Source organism: Rhinoderma darwinii, chromosome 6 (genome assembly GCF_050947455.1).
Source record: "Rhinoderma darwinii isolate aRhiDar2 chromosome 6, aRhiDar2.hap1, whole genome shotgun sequence".
Taxonomy (NCBI): Eukaryota; Metazoa; Chordata; class Amphibia; order Anura; family Rhinodermatidae; genus Rhinoderma; species Rhinoderma darwinii.
In genome coordinates, this window is record NC_134692.1 from 111,895,587 (window position 1) to 111,912,461 (window position 16,875).

Consider the following 16,875-nt stretch of genomic DNA (forward strand, 5'->3'; position numbering starts at 1 on the left):
ACGTGTTATACGTCCGTGATACGCGCGTGATTTTCACGCGCGTCGCATGGACCTATGTTAGTGAATGGGGCCGTTCAGACTGTCAGTGATTTTCACACAGCGTATGTGCGCTGCGTAAAACTCGCGACATGTCCTATACTTGCCCGTGTTTCGCGCAGCACGCACCCATTGAAGTCAATGGGTGCGTGCAAATCGCGCACAGCACATGGAAGCACTTCCGGGTGACGCGCGTGATTCGCGCTACAGCTGGTAAAGAAGAGAAGGGGAAAATAAAATCCACTCCTTCTTTACTGTGTCGTCATAAAAAGGGAGTGTCATAATGATGCCGGCTGTGTGAAAATCACGCAGCCACGCACCTTATACACATGTCACAATGAACTTTTGCGCGCGCAAAACGGACACGTTCGTGTGAATAAGGCCTTAGAGCCGAGCTACAATACTAGATATAACCCATAGACAGGAGAGGTGCTGTTTTTATAAGAAATCAGCCATGATTTTCTAATCATGTACAACCCCTTTAACCCCTTCAGGACTGAGCCTGTTTTGGCCTTCAGGACGAAGCCGATTTTTCAAATCGGACATGTGTCACTTTATGTGGTAATAACTCCGGAATGCTTTTGCCTATCCAAGTGATTCTGAGATTGTTTTCTCGTGACATATTGTACTTTATGTTAGGGAAAAAATTTGGTCGATAAATTCAATATTTATTTGTAAAAGACACCAAGATTTAGAGAAAATTAGCAAAAATTTGCATTTTTCTAAATTTAAATGCATCTACTTGTAAAACAGATAGTAATACCACACAAAATAGTTACTAGATTATATTTCCCATATGTCTACTTTATATTTGCATCGTTTTTTGAACATTCTTTTATTTTTCTAGAACGTTACAAGGCTTAGAACTTTAGCAGCAATTTCTCATATTTTCAAGAAAATTTCAAAAGCCTATTTTTTCAGGGACCAGTTCAGTTCTGAAATGGCTTTGAGGGCCTTATATATTAGAAAGTCCCCATAAATCACCCCATTTTGAAAACTGCACCCCTCAAAGTATTCAAAACAGCATTCAGAAAGTGTTTTAACCCTTTTGGCGCTTCACAGGAATGAAAGCAATGTAGAGGTGAAATTTACAAAATTTCATTTTTCTTTTTCGAAAATTAATTTGTAATAAATTTTTTCTGTACCACAGAAGGTTTTACCCAAGAAATGCAACTCAATATTTATTTCCCAGATTCTGCAGTTTTTAGAAATATCCCACATGTGGTCCTAGTGCAGTAATGGACTGAAACACCGGCCTCAGAAGCAAAGGAGCACCTAGTGGATTTTGGGGCCTCCTTTTTTTAGAATATATTTTAGGCACCATGTCAGGTTTGAGGAGGTCTTGTGGTACCAAAACAGTAAAGACCCCCCAAAAGTGACCCCATTTTTTAAACTATACCCCTCAAGGAATTTATCTATGGGTATAGATAGCATTTGAACCCACAGTTTTTTTGCTAAATTTATTTGAATTAGTATGTGAAGATGAAAATCTACTTTTTTTGTGAAAAAATGTAAAAATTGTAAATTTTTACAAGGAATAAAGTAGAAAAAAACACCCCAACATATGTAAAGCAATTTCTTACGATTATAGCAATACCCCATATGTGGTAATAAACTGCTGTTTGGACCCACAGCAGGCCTCAGAAGAGAAGGAGAACCATTTGGATTTTTGATTTTGCTGGAATAGTTTTCAGTGCCGTGTCACGTTTGCAATGCACTGGAGGGATGAAAACCGTGGAAACCCCTTAATAGTGACCCCATTTTGGAAACTACACCCCTCAAGGAATTTTTCTAGGGGTAAAGTTAGCATTTTGACCCCACAGTTGTTTTGCTGAAGTCATTGGAATTAGTCTGTAAAGGTAAAAGTAAGTCTGTAAAGGTTTCTGTAAGAACTTAGAAATTTTTAATTTTTACAAGGAATAAAGGAGAAAAAGCACCCCAACATTTGTAAAACAATTTCTCCTGATTACGTAAATAACCCATATGTGGTAATAAACTGCTGTTTGGACCCACACCGGGGCTTAGAAGGGAAGGGGCACCATTTGGCTTTTGGAGCTCAAATTTAGCTGGAATCGTTTTTGGGTGTCATGTCGAATTTGCAAAGCCCCTGAGAGACCGAAACAGTGGAAGCCCCACAAAAGTAACCCCATTTGGGAAACTACACCACTTAAGGAATCTATCTAGGGTTATAGTGAGCATTTAGGCCCCACACGTCTTTTGCATAATTTATTAGAATTAGGCCGTGAAAATAAATATCAACATTATTTCCACTAAAATGTTGAATTTTTTCAATTTCACAAAGGATAAAGGAGAACATGCACCCCAACATTTGTAAAGCAATTTCTCCCGAGTACGGCTATACCCCACATGTGGTCAGAAATGTTTTTTCATTAGAACTTCTGGACTGATCCATGTTTTGCTTTTTTCTTTTTCGTTTTTCCTCCCCGCTTTCCGAGAGCCACAACGTCTTTATTTTTCCGTCAATAAAGTGGTGTGGGGGCTTATTTTTTGCGGGACGAGCTGTAGTTTTTATTGGTACATAAGACTTTTTGAGCACTTTTTATTAAATTTTTTGGTAGAGCGAAGGTGACCAAAAAACGGCGATTTTGCCATTTAAAATTCTTTATTTTTCACGGCGTTCACCGTGCGAGTTCAATAATGGTATATTGTAATAGCTTGGACTTTTACGGACGCAGCGATACCAATTTTGTATATTTTTTTACATTACTTTAGAGAAAAAATATGAAAAGGGTTTCTTTTTGGACTTTAAATATTTATTAAATTTTTTCCACTAATAATAACTATTTACTTTTGTTTTTACATATTTTATTAGTCCCCATAGGAGACTTGAACCAGCAATCGCTAGATCACTGGTAGAATACACTGCAATACAGCGTATGGCGCGGGCTCAGCGCGTGAGACGCTCCATATATCACCCCCACACCATGACATGCTATTAAGTCATGGTGTGCGAAGGGTTTAATGCGCAGCGGATGGTGCAGAGTGAAAATTACAATTTTCCACTGATGTGGCATTTTAGTGCACTATATGTTGTGCCCAGTTTGTGCCACAAATAAAATATTAACCGGGTTCTCCCGGGTATGGCGATGCCATATCGGTGGACGTAAACGGCTGTTTGGGCACGCTGTAGGGCTCAGAAGGGAGGGACGCCATTTGGCTTTTGGAACGCAGATTTTGCTTGGTAGAAGCTCTGGCGTTTTGCTGGTATTTCAGTTTATAATGTGGGGGCATATGTAGGCTGGGCAGAGTACTTCAGGGGCATAATAAGAGGGTATAATAATGCGGTAAATAAATAATAATCCGCAGATATGTGGCCAGTGTTGCACTTATATTATAAATGGTGCCCGATCTTATCCGCTTTTGGAACACTCTGCACATTTTGCATCGCCATAATCTGGGAGCCGGAACTTTTTTTATTTTTTCACCACCGGAGCTGCGTGAGGACTTATTTGTTGCGGGACAATCTGTATTTTCATTGGTACCATTTTGGGGTACATGCGATTTTGTTGATCACTTTTTATTCCATTTTTCGGCAAGCCAGGCGACCAAAAACCATCAATTCTGACAATGATTTTTATTTATTTTTTACAGCGTTCACCCTGGGCTATAAATGACCATTATATTTTATTCTGCGGGTCGGTACGATTACGGCGATACCATATGTATATAGGTTTTTTATGTTTTGCAGCGTTTGCACAATAAAATAACTTATTTAGAAAATAATTTTTTTTATTTTTCAGTCAAAAAAGCTGTGTAAGGGCTTGTTTTTTGCGGGACGGGTTGCAGTTTGTATCGGTTGAATTTTGGCGTACATGCGACTTTTTGATCACTTTTTACTGTATATTTTGTGAGGGGTGGTGACCAAAAAATAGTGATTCTCACTTTGTTTTTCATTTATTTTTTTTGCGGTGTTCACCGTGCGGGAAAAATAATATTATAGTTTTATAGTTGGGGTCGTTACGAACGCGGTGATACCAAATATGCGTACTTTCTTTTTACGTGTTCATTTTTTTTCCTATAATAAAAGACCTATTATAGGAAAAAAAGCAGTTCATGTTTATGTCACTTATAACTTTTATTTTTACACTTTTTTTAAAACATTTTTAATCTTTTTTTTACTTTTTTCACTTGTCCCACTAGGGGACACTGAGACTTGCAGCTCTGATCGCTGCTGGAATACATTACACTACACACGTAGTGTAATGCATTTCAACTGTCATTGTGACGTGACAGTCACACTGACAGGAAGCCTACGACGACCACCCTCGGGGTGGTCCTCATAGGCTTCTGTACATGGCAACCCGGAAGCCATTGTCTGGCGTCCGGTTGCCATGGGTACGATCGCCAGCCCCCGTGGGGCTGCCAATCGGCGCTAAACACCTTAATTGTGGCGTTCAAATCGAACGCCGCAATTAAGGGGTTAACTGCCGAAATCAGTTGCGATAGGCCGCTGATCGGCAACGGGGAATGCAGGGTAGACACCCTGCACAGTTAACCGCCGCTGCGGTGTAGCGCCGCGCGGCGGTTAACTGTTAAAGCACAGACGTAACTGCACGTCAAGGTGCGCAAACTTACTGCACACATTGACGTGCAGTTACGTCAAGGTGCGGGAAGGGGTTAATAGCTTTGTAAGTGAACTTTATGTTACAGGCTGAGAAGCACACCACACTAATCAAACTTATTCGGGAAAACATATTGATGGCCTATCCTTAGGAAAAGAATTTCAATGTGTGATCAGTTCTGGAGCTCCGTGGCTCCTTTGATGTTAATCTAGGCACAGCAACGCACCCATATGTGCGACTGTGCCTGGTACTGCAGCTCAGACCCATTTATCATAAAGAACAAGCAGGTCATTTGCCTGCTTCACAATTGAATTAATTCAAACATTGTGTCATGAACATAACTGTATCGGCCAAGACCACAAAATAGTAATTTAAATAAAAATCCTGCAATTTAAATCTTTATAACAAATGAAACGCATAGACATCATCCTTTCATACTCACTTATTGTCTTCAAAATGATGTTTTGCAACAGGATGGGAACAGCTAAAAAGGTTATCCTTATTCTTTTCACTAATAATCCTGGGTTTGTGGTCAAAACATTTCTGAAATAAAAATATTATTAATATTATAGTAATATAAAAAAAAACAAATAGTTATTCAATCTGTGAGGGATATTGCTGGTCAGTCACATTACATACTGAGGGGGGAATTTATTAAAAACGTACCCTGGTACACCTAACAAATTAGGCGCATGTCTGGCTGCGCTGTACTTTACGCCAGCTTCTGAAGCAAATTATAGTAAGTTTGTCGGGCCATGGATGGCACTCCCCCTTCCACTAATCCCCACCCACTTTTTGGAAAAAGAGGTGGAGGCGGCATAAAAGTCAAACGTTTTACTAAACAAAACCACTTTTATGGAAAAAAGTGGATTTATTTTTTTACTGTAATTTTTATTTCACATTTATTACTTATTTTATGAGTCCCGCTAGGGGACGTTACTATGCGATCTTCAGATCGCTGCTATAATGCTTTGGTATACTTAGTATACCAAAGCATTATTGCCTGTCAGCGTAAATCTGATAGGCATATGCCCAAGGCAGACCTGGGTGCTTTTATCAGGCACCCGCCTTCCCATGGCACCCCATCGGAGGCCCCCGATTGCATTTGCGGGCTGCCGATAGGTAAGAGAGGGTGCTCCCTCCCTATGTAAACAAGTTAAATGCTGCGTAAGCTTAGATCGCGGTCATTGGGAGCAGGAGTCCGGCCGTCATCAGACAGCCGAGCCCCGGCTCCAGCCTGCACGGGACGCCCGTGCAGGACTTAGACTGGGCCGCCGTGAAAAGGCGTATTGGTGGTCACTAAGGGGTTAATACAGCTTGGTGACCACTGCTCCAGCTTCACGTGTTTGTTTATTTGCTTACATTCATCCAGCGGGCTATATGAACTTGTTTCTTACAGAGATCAATGGTTTTATCAGTACATCCATACAGTTTGCAATATATATCTGTGCTCAGGTCTGCAACTCTAGTATCAAAGACCTAAGATCTCTGCCTTCGCCGTTTTGGCTTTGGACCCCAATTTAGAACCTGGATCCAGATGCTATATCAGTCTCCTAGGACTAATGTTGTGGTAAATGGCATTCCTTCCGACTCCTTCCCCCTTGCCAGGGGAACAAGACAGGGTTGTCGCCGGCCTTATGTGCGATAGCTATAGAGGCTATAGCGATTAGTCTACGGTCTACCCCTATGATAACGGGTGTGAAGTGGTGGGGGGGTTACTAGTGTGGTGGGTCTATATGCAGATGTCATGGTCCTCTTCCTAAGTAATCCTACTTAGTCCTTTGGCCTTGCTGTTAATTTACTTGACACTTTCTCCAGATTTTCAGGGTTAAGGGTAAAAGTCAGCTGTAATGTATACAGCCTCTGCTCCACCGTTAGATCCGATAGTGTCGCAATGTGGTTTGGAAGTGTTTTGCAGGTTCATATTTGGGAATTGAGATGGTTCTGGAACACAATGGGGTGATGGCTGCAACTATAGATCCGTTACTAACTCACATAAATCTGAAGTTGAAGTCTAAATTACCATTGTCGATTGCTGGTCGGATCAACTTGATTAAGATGGTCATCCAACCTAAATGCTTGTATATACTGCAACACGTGCCAGTTCCTGTCCCTCAGTCATATTTTCGTTCAATGCACTCCATATTTATTACACTCATCAGGGGCTCCTCTCATTCTAAACTTAAACTCGCTACCTTACAGCGCCCCAAAGCAGAGGGGGGAATGGCACTGTCTCACTTTCACATTTATTACTTAGGTGGCCAGTTGCGAGGCATTAGAGTTTGGTTTCTAAATGAACCTTTGTTGGATTCCACTAAGTATCTGGCCTCTCTAGCGGCGGGTAACACTCAAATCAGTTACTTAGAGTACCCTCATTTTACGCGACCTGCCGAATTGCTTCCTTTACATAGAATGGCTTTAAAAGTATGGTGTGAGACAAAAAAATGTATTGCATTATACTGATGTTCTCCTGGAACTGCCTCTATGGAACAATCCTACCCTTCCTTCACTACTTAATATAACGGACCCGGGTTTTTGGCAGGACTTAGGTGTAGGGAGGGGTTAGAGACATTTTTGCTGAGGGCTCCTTTGTCACACTCCTGCAGTTGAGAGGCTCATGACTTCCCACACATACAGTGGTATAGATACTTTCAGCTTCGCCATGCCGTCCACTCCCAGTTTCCGCCAAACATTAGTGTTATATCGGACTATTCCCTTATTGGAATCTTGAAGTCACAGGGACCTAAGGGCCTCATATCAGCACTGTACACACATCTACTCTCTTCCAAGCTCACTTCGGTGGTGCCGTTGCCTGTATTTGATCGATGGTTGGTGCAGATTCCAGATCTTACATTGGAAGATAAAGATGTAGTGTTTAGCTCTCATATGTCGGTTTCTCCAGCGATAAATAATAAATTGATACACTTGTATATTGTACACCAGTCTTATTTGACCCCTATTAGACTACATAAAATGGGTAGATTACCCACAACGGAGTGTCACAGATGCCATTGTTTGGATGCAGATTTCTGGCATCTTATGTGGAGCTGTCCATATATATCTGACTTTTGGGCACAAATATTTAACTTCTTATCCTCTCTTTTACCGTCCCCTGTGCCCATTTCCCCTAAGGTGGCTTTATTTGGTATCTTAGAAGAAGAAATTTGGCCACAATACATGCAAATTTTCTTAAAATAAATTTTGTTTTTGGCTAGGAAGTCCATAGCTATTCGCTGGATGGCTGATAACACGCCCTCGGTTGCTCAGTGGAGAGGTCTTGTCAATACTGTCATAACATATGAACGATTAGTATATCAACATAGAGGGTGTCCGGATACATTTTTCAAGGTATGGGCTCCCTGGTTAGATACTCCTAAAACGTTTGATGTAGAGGAACCTTAACATTTGTTTCATGATATATGTCCTTAACCTTGTTGCGTTCTATTGCCTTTTACACACACTCCTCATATATTTGTGATATTTTCACGGCATAGACAACAGGTTTTATTGTTGTTTAAAAGTTATTATTGACAAATTCTATAAAAGTTTTTGAATGTTGCGGATTACCCCTTCCCTTTTTTTTTTCCTTTCTGTATCCCATGTGATGTAACATATTTCTTTTCTTGGTGCACTTGTTTGCCCTTCATCCTGTCTGCAACATTTTAAATAAAACGAATTAAAAAAAAAAAAGATCTAAGATCTGGGACTGAATTCTGACCTAATGTGTATTGTTAACAGAGACCACTTTGTGTTTAGTGAGATGATTTCTACTTTATACAAGACATCTATAAAAATAAACTGTAAACTGCTTAAAAAATCAAAGGTTACCCCTGAGAAGTCAGGTCACACATGAAGAAAACAGATGACATGTCAATGCTGATGGGCCAGAATCTGTTACCAGCAGTTATATTAACCCAATATAACCCAACCCTCATTTATCTATAAAATAAAATAATAAATAAATAGTACACAAACTACTCAAGGTATGTATACGGTCACGGGTGATAGATAGGAGGGGCATTTCTATAAATCCGTTATTTCTTTAGATATTATGTAAGCATGGTGCATTCCGCCTGTCTTTGTGCATGTATCCTAATTTAAAGGCACGATTATCCGGCATACCACAATATATTTTGCCTCTGATTAACAAAAATAAACAGGGTGGGTTTACGATTGTCATGTGATGTCTTCGCTTTTTGCAGTCCAATTTAACAGTGAACATGAGAATCAGACCAAGTGTAAATGGCATTATAGAATATGTAATGCGTCACTGAGTGCAGCTTGTACATATTACATCACATCATAAATTACCTCACAAAGAAAAACAAATGTCCCAGAATACTCCTGTAATAGATGAGGGATGGTCAGGTTGACTTTGCTGCTGCCCCCAAACATTGCTTCTCTGCTAAACATTCCTTTCCTCTCCAGAGTCCACACATCGATTTCTTCTTGACAATATGCAAATGTGCAGCATCCTGGGTATGTGCACTCGATGCCTTGCGCAACATCTAGGAAATATAATAAAACCAACATTAAATAATTGTAATACAAAAGTCAATTCATCAACCTAGAAAATATATATATATATATATATATATATATATATATATATATATAAAAATGCAGTCTATACATACGGACACAAAATATGGTGCATTCTTACTCGCATGGTAACCAGAACTACTGGCAACAAAACAGACCGAAATGTATTTCCTAACTAGTTATGCCAAACTGTGTGTCCAATATCCATCATCTGCAGCTTATTAAACTGGCTAGCCATATAAGCTGCAAAGCAAGCCAACTGCTAGAGGTGGATCCATGATGCAACTGCCAAACACAAAACATAAAAGGCTCTGAACATAGATGTGATCAATAACAGCTGGTCCCGTTGTCATCGCAGCCGCCAATCCCGCTTACCTGACAGATTCGGGTTTTAGCACGAAATACAGCTTCTATGTATCCAGGATACATAAAAGCTGTATCTTAAAAAGTAAAACATTTTTTAATAAAAAAAAACAATTAAAACGTTACATTAAAACACTATAATACATTGTTGTTTTTTGTTTTTTTTAAAAAGTGTTCAAATGTTTACACAGCCTTAAAATAAAAATCATTTACAGTATTTTGTCCATTACCATTGCAATACCTCCTTTTGCAGGCCTATTATTTGCGTAGATCAACCACAAATGTGCAGAAACCATCAGGTACTACACAGACTTAACTTGCGGTCACAAAATTTGGCTACGATCTTGAAGAACTGTTCCACAGCAGCTATATACTATAATAAAAAGTCTCATATAACCACTGTACTACTGGCGCAGTCCTTCTCTGCACCCGGCCTTACGATGGAGTTCTAGAGCTCAATGCCCTGCAGTGACTGTAAAGTCAGGGCTTCTTATTAGTGGGTTATAAATACTTATAACTTTGGTCACTGAACATAAACAAAATTAAAACAGTATGGCTTCGTGGCCACTAAAAGCCATCCACATAACAGGTCTCTGACGATCTTCAGTTACCTTTACATATATAGTATTGACCCGCATAGTGATTTTTTGTCGGTCTTGGTCTTATTCTCTTCCATGTGTCATCTGCAGAACTTTTCATTCTTCCTATAATAATGTCTTTCTTGCATTTATGATCCAAGTTTGGATTATAATTGTAGCTCAAAGACTTTAATCCTAAAGAAATATAGAAGAGAAGTATAGCATATATTATATGAAATAAACATAGGAAATCTTATGATATAATGTTGGTTCCTCTTTGGAATTCAAGTTGACATAATAGTCTGTGTCTGCTGACAGGGAAGCTGTGGACAATAGAAAAACCTAGCAGCTTGCTGGTTCAATAGTCACATATAAATGATCTTACCTGCTTTGGTGAAACACAGCGGACAGGCCTGTGTGAACTCATGAGTATCTTCAAGAGGATTGGTGCTCTTCACAGAGTAACTGATATTGGTCACAGTAGATAGCCCCCCATTAACACATTCTAACAAATGTGCTTTCTCATGTGTCAGAGAAAAATCTATAGGGCTTTCCGATCTGAGAAAGTATGTGGGATCATTTACCTGCATGATATTAAAAATAGATACATAAAAACGATTCAACAGTGCGATAGATACAGGAGGAAAATGTGTAATCTATACAATCGGAAATATGATACAGGATACCAGGAAAACAACAAACTGTCCATTCACGTCATGTGACACAAGTGTTGATCCCCATTTGTTCCTACAGGTATATTTCACTTGAACTCCATACATTATGTATATGTATTAATACGTATTATGGTATTAATTAAAGGAGATTTGTATCAGCTAAAAAGTTTCTTGACAATAGCTTGAATCTGGTCAATGGGGTCAGTCTGGTATAGCAACTCCGCTCCATTCAAATGAAAAGAGTGCTGAAAGGGTAAATAAATACACTAATTGATAAATTATTCACGATGATATGGATAGCTGGGCAAATGGAGGAACTTAGATTATTTTAATTGGTGTGCCGGGCGCCACCTTAATGTAGTTGTCCGTGATTAGAATTGGTCTGCCTTTTTTATCTATGTCTGTTACAGCTGTTTTTGCATTCGAGTCTACAGGGCAGACCCTTTTTTCTAATCCCGGATAACCGGGGAATTTGGAGGCCAAGTTAACATCTTCAACTCTGTCATGTTCCTCAAACCATTCCTGAACAATTTTAGCAGTGTGGCTCCCTGATCCTGCACAAAGAGGCCACTTCTATTAGGCAACACTGTTGCCATAAAGGTGTGCACTTGGTCTACAACAATGTCTAGGTAGGTGGTACATGTCAAAGTATCATCCACATGAATGCCAGGACCCAAGGTTTCCCATCAGAACATTGCCCAGGGCATCACCTGCTTGTCTTTTTCCCCATAGTGTATCATGTTGCCATCTCTTACCCAGGTAAGCGACGAACGCGCACCCAGCCATCTATCTTATGTAAAAGAAAACGTAATTCATCAAACCAAGCCGCCTTCTTTCTTTCTTCCTTAGTCCAGTTCTGATGCCAAAGTGCCCATTGTAGACATTTTCGGTGGTGGACAGGGGTCAGCATGGGCAATTTAACTGGTCTGCAGCAATGCAGCCCCATCCATACACAGCAAGCTGCGATGCCCTGTAGGTTCTCACACCTTTCTATCATAGCCAGTAGTAACTTTTTCGTCAATTTGTGTTACAGTAGCTCTTTTGCAGGATCAGACCAAACAACATAAACTTCGCTCCCAGCGTGCGCCTTGGACGTTTTCCCCAGTTCAGCGGTTGTCCTTCGTGAAATCTCTTTTAGTAGGTACTAACCACTAGATACCAGGGACACCCCACAAGACCTGCTGTTTTGGAGATGCTTTGATACAGTCATATCGCCATCACAATTTGTTGGGCGCTTGTCATAGACGCTCAGATCCTTACAATTGCCCATTTTTCTTTGCTTCCAAAACATAAACTTCAAGAAATGACTGTTCACTCACTACCTAATATATCCCACCCCTTGACAAACGCCATTGCAAAGAGATAATCAATGTTATTCACTTCAACTTTCAGTGGTTTTAATATTATGGCCAAATCGCACATACACACACACAAAATACTCACAGAAAATGGAGTTTTGTCTAATAGACTTGTGTTAGGCATTCCATTTAAGTGATCTAATACGGAAATATCTAAAAAGGCATAGAAAGTAAAGTTATAATATATCCACAACAAGAGAGGCAATGTCCATAGTTATTAAGCCGTTTATTGCTCATAACAGGCGTAGATTTCATTTTCTCAATTTCAGACAATTAGAAAGCTTGTTCCCGATCATTAACCTGTGTGAGCATGGCCGCAATCGGCCGACAAACAAGCAAATTTAATTTTTTAAGCTGCCTTAAAAATAATCATTGTCGGGAGCACATCTGCCTGTGTAAACAGGGGAGATGTGCTACCGACATAATGCAAACTGTATGGGGACTGAACGATGGTATCAACAATTGTTCATCCCCATACAGCTTGCATCAGCTTGTGTAAAAGGGCCTATAAACAAGCGCCGATCAATGGGCAGAAATCTTCCCCCGTAAACTCAGCTTTAGGGCTTGCCCACATGTAACGGAATTGCTGCAGAAATTCCACAGAAACTATCAGGAATTCAGCTGCGGAAAAACTGTACCATTTTCTGCACTTTTGACTGCAGAAAATGGTGTGTATTTTGATGAGTTTTTCTCAATGCTGGGAGATGGTGACGTCTCCTCTGAAAAACGCAGCAATTCAGTCCACATTGCGCAGCAGGAAATGACACGCTGCGGTACAAAAAATAGGCACCGCAGGTCAATATCTGCATGGAAATTTTAAGCAGCATCTGGAAGAGATCTGGTAAATCTCACCCACTGCCGCTACTGTATTCTGCTGCGTATTTTCCGTCCGCAATTCCGCATGGAAAATACACAGCAATTTCGCTACGAGTGGACAAGCCCTTAGACTGGCAAAAAAATACACGTATGTTTATGATCATTACTCACAGTTTAGTTTTCTACAAATGTTTGGAATTACCTCTTTGGGAGCTTGTCATAGTCAGGGGGTTTATGGAAAAACTATCCAGGCTAGATGTTATCATCTGGGGAAATGCATAATTGTGGTATACAAAAGGTGGTTCTAGTCCTGGAAAGTCATTCAATCTGCTGGTACCTCCTACAGCACTCCTAGTCTGAAACAGAACACCACATGTATTTATCAAACCTTTGAACTTTTTTTTCTAGAGCAATTACCTTTGCATTATGGGACGTCACATTCAACATTAAGTCTTGATTCACACGAGCATGTACAGTCCGTAAAGGACGGAACGTATTTCGGCCGCAAGTCCCGGATCGAATGCACTGCAGGGAGCCGGGCTCCTAGCATCATAGATATGTACGACGCTAGGAGTCCCTGCCTCTCCGTGGAACTACTGGCCTGTACTGAAAACATGATTACAGTACGGGACAGTTGTCCCACAGCGAGGCAGGGACTCCTAGCGTCGTACATAACTATGATGCTAGGAGCCCGGCTCCCTGAAGTGTGTTCAATCCGGGACTTGCGGCCGAAATACGTTCTGTCCCTTACAGACCGAACATGCTCATTTGAATCCTGCCTAAAGGGTAACTAAATGTTAAACTAACTTCTGACATGTCAAAGTGACATATCAGAAGTTTTCATTGGTGGGGGTTCGAGCACTGAGACCCCCACCAATCGCTAAAACTGAGCGTCAGAAGTGCTCGTGTGAATGCTGAGCCGCTTTATTTCGGCTTTTTCCAGAAATCAATGTAGCGTGTACGGGCTCAATAGAAAGTGTATAAGTCTGTACTCCGCTACATCGGCTTTCCAGAAAAACCCGAACAGAAACTAATTGGCTGAGTGCGCACACGAGCACTTCTGCCGCTTCGTTCTAGCGATTGGTGGGGGTCTCAGTGCTCGGACCCCCACCAATCAAAACTTCTTAAATGTCACTATGACATGTCAGAAGTTTGTTGAACGTTTAGTTACCCTTTAAGTTACCTGCAGTTTGCATTAATTATATGCGGTCATGGGGTTTTATCAACCGAGGCATTGGAGTCCAAAAGATAATTTTACAAATAAATTCCTGTTGGCTAGTCTTTTGCACGTTATGTTCTATAAAAGACGCATGGTTACGTCTTTACAGTGAAACGGTTTATAAACTGAAAAATCAGCTTTTGACTTTTTGCTTGGAGTTTAGGAGCCCCATCTCAGTTATACTCACATAGTCCCAAGATCCCCTACAGTTTGTCACAGGCCTCTCCTTAAGCCTGCTCCATCACATTGCTGCTGAGCAGCGATTGTCGTAGGCTAGCACAGAAAGTAACTTTCCGTGCTACTCCTGTTAGCTCCCATACAGCGGTTGTGATGGGCAGCCCAGGAGCCAGCAGCAGGAGCAGACTTCCAGAAGCCCAGAAAAAGTCAGAAATCTTCGGAACTAAGGCTGTGCTGGAGTTTCATTGAAAAAAAACAAACAAACAGGAATTGTCAAATCACTTAACATGACAACTCTCTAAATGTAACCAAAGATCCTCAGTACAGTAATAGCAATTATAACCTTGAGTTTTCTCTAACAATCCATCGGTTTTTGTTGTGTCACCTGGAAAATCCACTGGATGTGAAATGTTATTCAAACCAAACACCTCATAGACCATACTTTAAAAGTGATGTACACCCAAATAGAAAACGGAGAATAAACTCTGTTAAATTATAGGTAGACCTACTGAGCTGCCAAGACTTTACAGATATGGAAAAATACTAACTGAAATTTAAGACCATCATTTGGGTGAACATCCACTGCTATTCTATTTTGGTATGTAAGTAGTTTAGACATGGTTCATTTCTAACCTAAAACAGACAAAAAGTCCACTGCAAGAACCGTTAAACCTAAAAAGTTTCCTTAAACATCCAATCAAGTCCAATCTCAAGTTTGTTAATAGTTCTGAGAAGAGTTATTTCAAAGGTTAATTTTTTTTAGAGCTACGTACCTTGAATGTCCTGCAGAGTAGACAATTCTCGGCCACATAAACTACACCCTTGTGTTACATGCTTTATAGAACTAGCAATGTAAGGCTATGTTCACACTTATAAGTTTTCCACTAGATACATTTATGGCATATCGATAGGATACGCCATAAACTTGTGATCGGTTGGAGTCCGTCCCATGGGACCCTATTCCTAAAACAAAGGGGCTGTGATTTGCTTCACTCTGGAGACATAAAGTTGGCTCATTTGCTGTAATAGGTCAACCTCCTGTCTCCTGAGTGAAATCAAGTGCAGCAAACAGGGAGCTGAGACACAGCCCTTGGGAGAGTGCCGTAGTCTCTTTATCTAGCCATGGTGAGGACCCTGTTAGTTGCAACTTCCTCAATTAGATATTTATAGCATGTCCTATAGACTTGGGATCAATGTATTAGGTAGAAATACCCAATAAAGGGTGCAATAGGTGTTGCTGCCTATGCAGCTTTATACTCTAAAGAAAAAGACAGCTAACCATCAGACAGGAATCATTGGTATTCAGAAGTTCATTGAATGTTATACAGGACATTGCGGGACTTTTTCTCATGGTAGGGAGGTAAAGCAGGCTGCATAATAAGGCCATGTTCACACCTTCAGGATTCTGTCTAGATTTACTAGTGGAATTCGCACATCCGAACAGAATCCACTGTAATTCTGCCAACAATGCACATGAATGGGGATTTTATTCACAAGCTATGAAAAAAAAATCAGCGTGTATTAATGGTAAAGATTCCACACTGAAAAGCTGTGGATTTCCCCATTCAACTTAAATAGAGCTAATGCGTTTCTGAATTCATGTATATACAGTTGCAATTCTGCGGCAGAAACTATGACCTTCAGCCTGAAGTCCACGGCCTTATTTGCATTTGAAAAGCTGTAGAAATGTTGACATCTCTACATTTAGGTGTAAATTGAAGTTTAAAAGTGAAGGGTCATCTCTCCTCCTGTACCAGTCAGTCATTCATTAAGCTTATGTTTATTGTACTTATTTTTATTGTCTCATGTTGTTCTTAAACCCTTTTTATATGTACAGCGCCCTGGAATTAAAGGCACTTTAAAACAAATTCTATTAATAATAGCCTACAGGTAAATTACAGACACTATTCATGTTCGGAATGATGCTTTTACATGTGGATATGTAAGATCAATCATAAAAGGCAACGTAAAGTAGGTTTAAATGGTTCTTGCACCTGGAAATTCAGCACAACACTACACCTCATTAAATCACGGCAAGATTCTACAAACTGAATGTTACTTTTGCTAGGTGCCATATTCTGTCTCTTAAACTCCAGGGTTACCTCCAGTTTCTTGGACGAGCCATAAAAGACCAGCCTGAAGAACAGATTGCACACTTTAATTCTCATATTTTTATACTTTCAGCTTCCATTTCATGGTAAGAGGTACTGATTTAATATTAAAAAGTGATAAAGGAATTGAAAAAAGATCCTCAGGAATCTGAAGACACTATCCAGCAATGTGGTTTTGTGACAATTATAAAATGTACAAATGGGTAAACACGTATTCAAAAAAGGAACTCTAAAATGTAATAGAAGAAAAGTACAGATATGTCTGAAGATAAATGTTTTCATATCTGTGGATAAATAAGAGTTATTTTCTTAGACCAAAAAAAAAGTATCATAGATTAAATATAGAAACAAACCACGTTCGTGGATACACAACGGTTATGTCGTTCTAAGGTTGAAAATTCTGTGTGGATTAATTTCT

General features: G+C 40.1%; 1 protein-coding gene across 2 annotated transcripts in view; it reads right to left on the reverse strand.

The window, feature by feature from the left end:
• Window positions 1-16,875, reverse strand: part of ZC3H7A (zinc finger CCCH-type containing 7A) — a 74,920-nt gene that overhangs the window by 13,930 nt on the left and 44,115 nt on the right. For both annotated transcript variants that reach the window (XM_075830118.1, XM_075830117.1), the window contains 6 exons: window positions 13,153-13,306; window positions 12,220-12,287; window positions 10,488-10,686; window positions 10,136-10,297; window positions 8,931-9,127; window positions 5,062-5,162 (listed from right to left, as the gene is read on the reverse strand). In XM_075830118.1, the coding sequence (XP_075686233.1) occupies window positions 5,062-5,162; window positions 8,931-9,127; window positions 10,136-10,297; window positions 10,488-10,686; window positions 12,220-12,287; window positions 13,153-13,306 (881 nt within the window). The remainder of the gene's footprint in view (window positions 1-5,061; window positions 5,163-8,930; window positions 9,128-10,135; window positions 10,298-10,487; window positions 10,687-12,219; window positions 12,288-13,152; window positions 13,307-16,875) is intronic.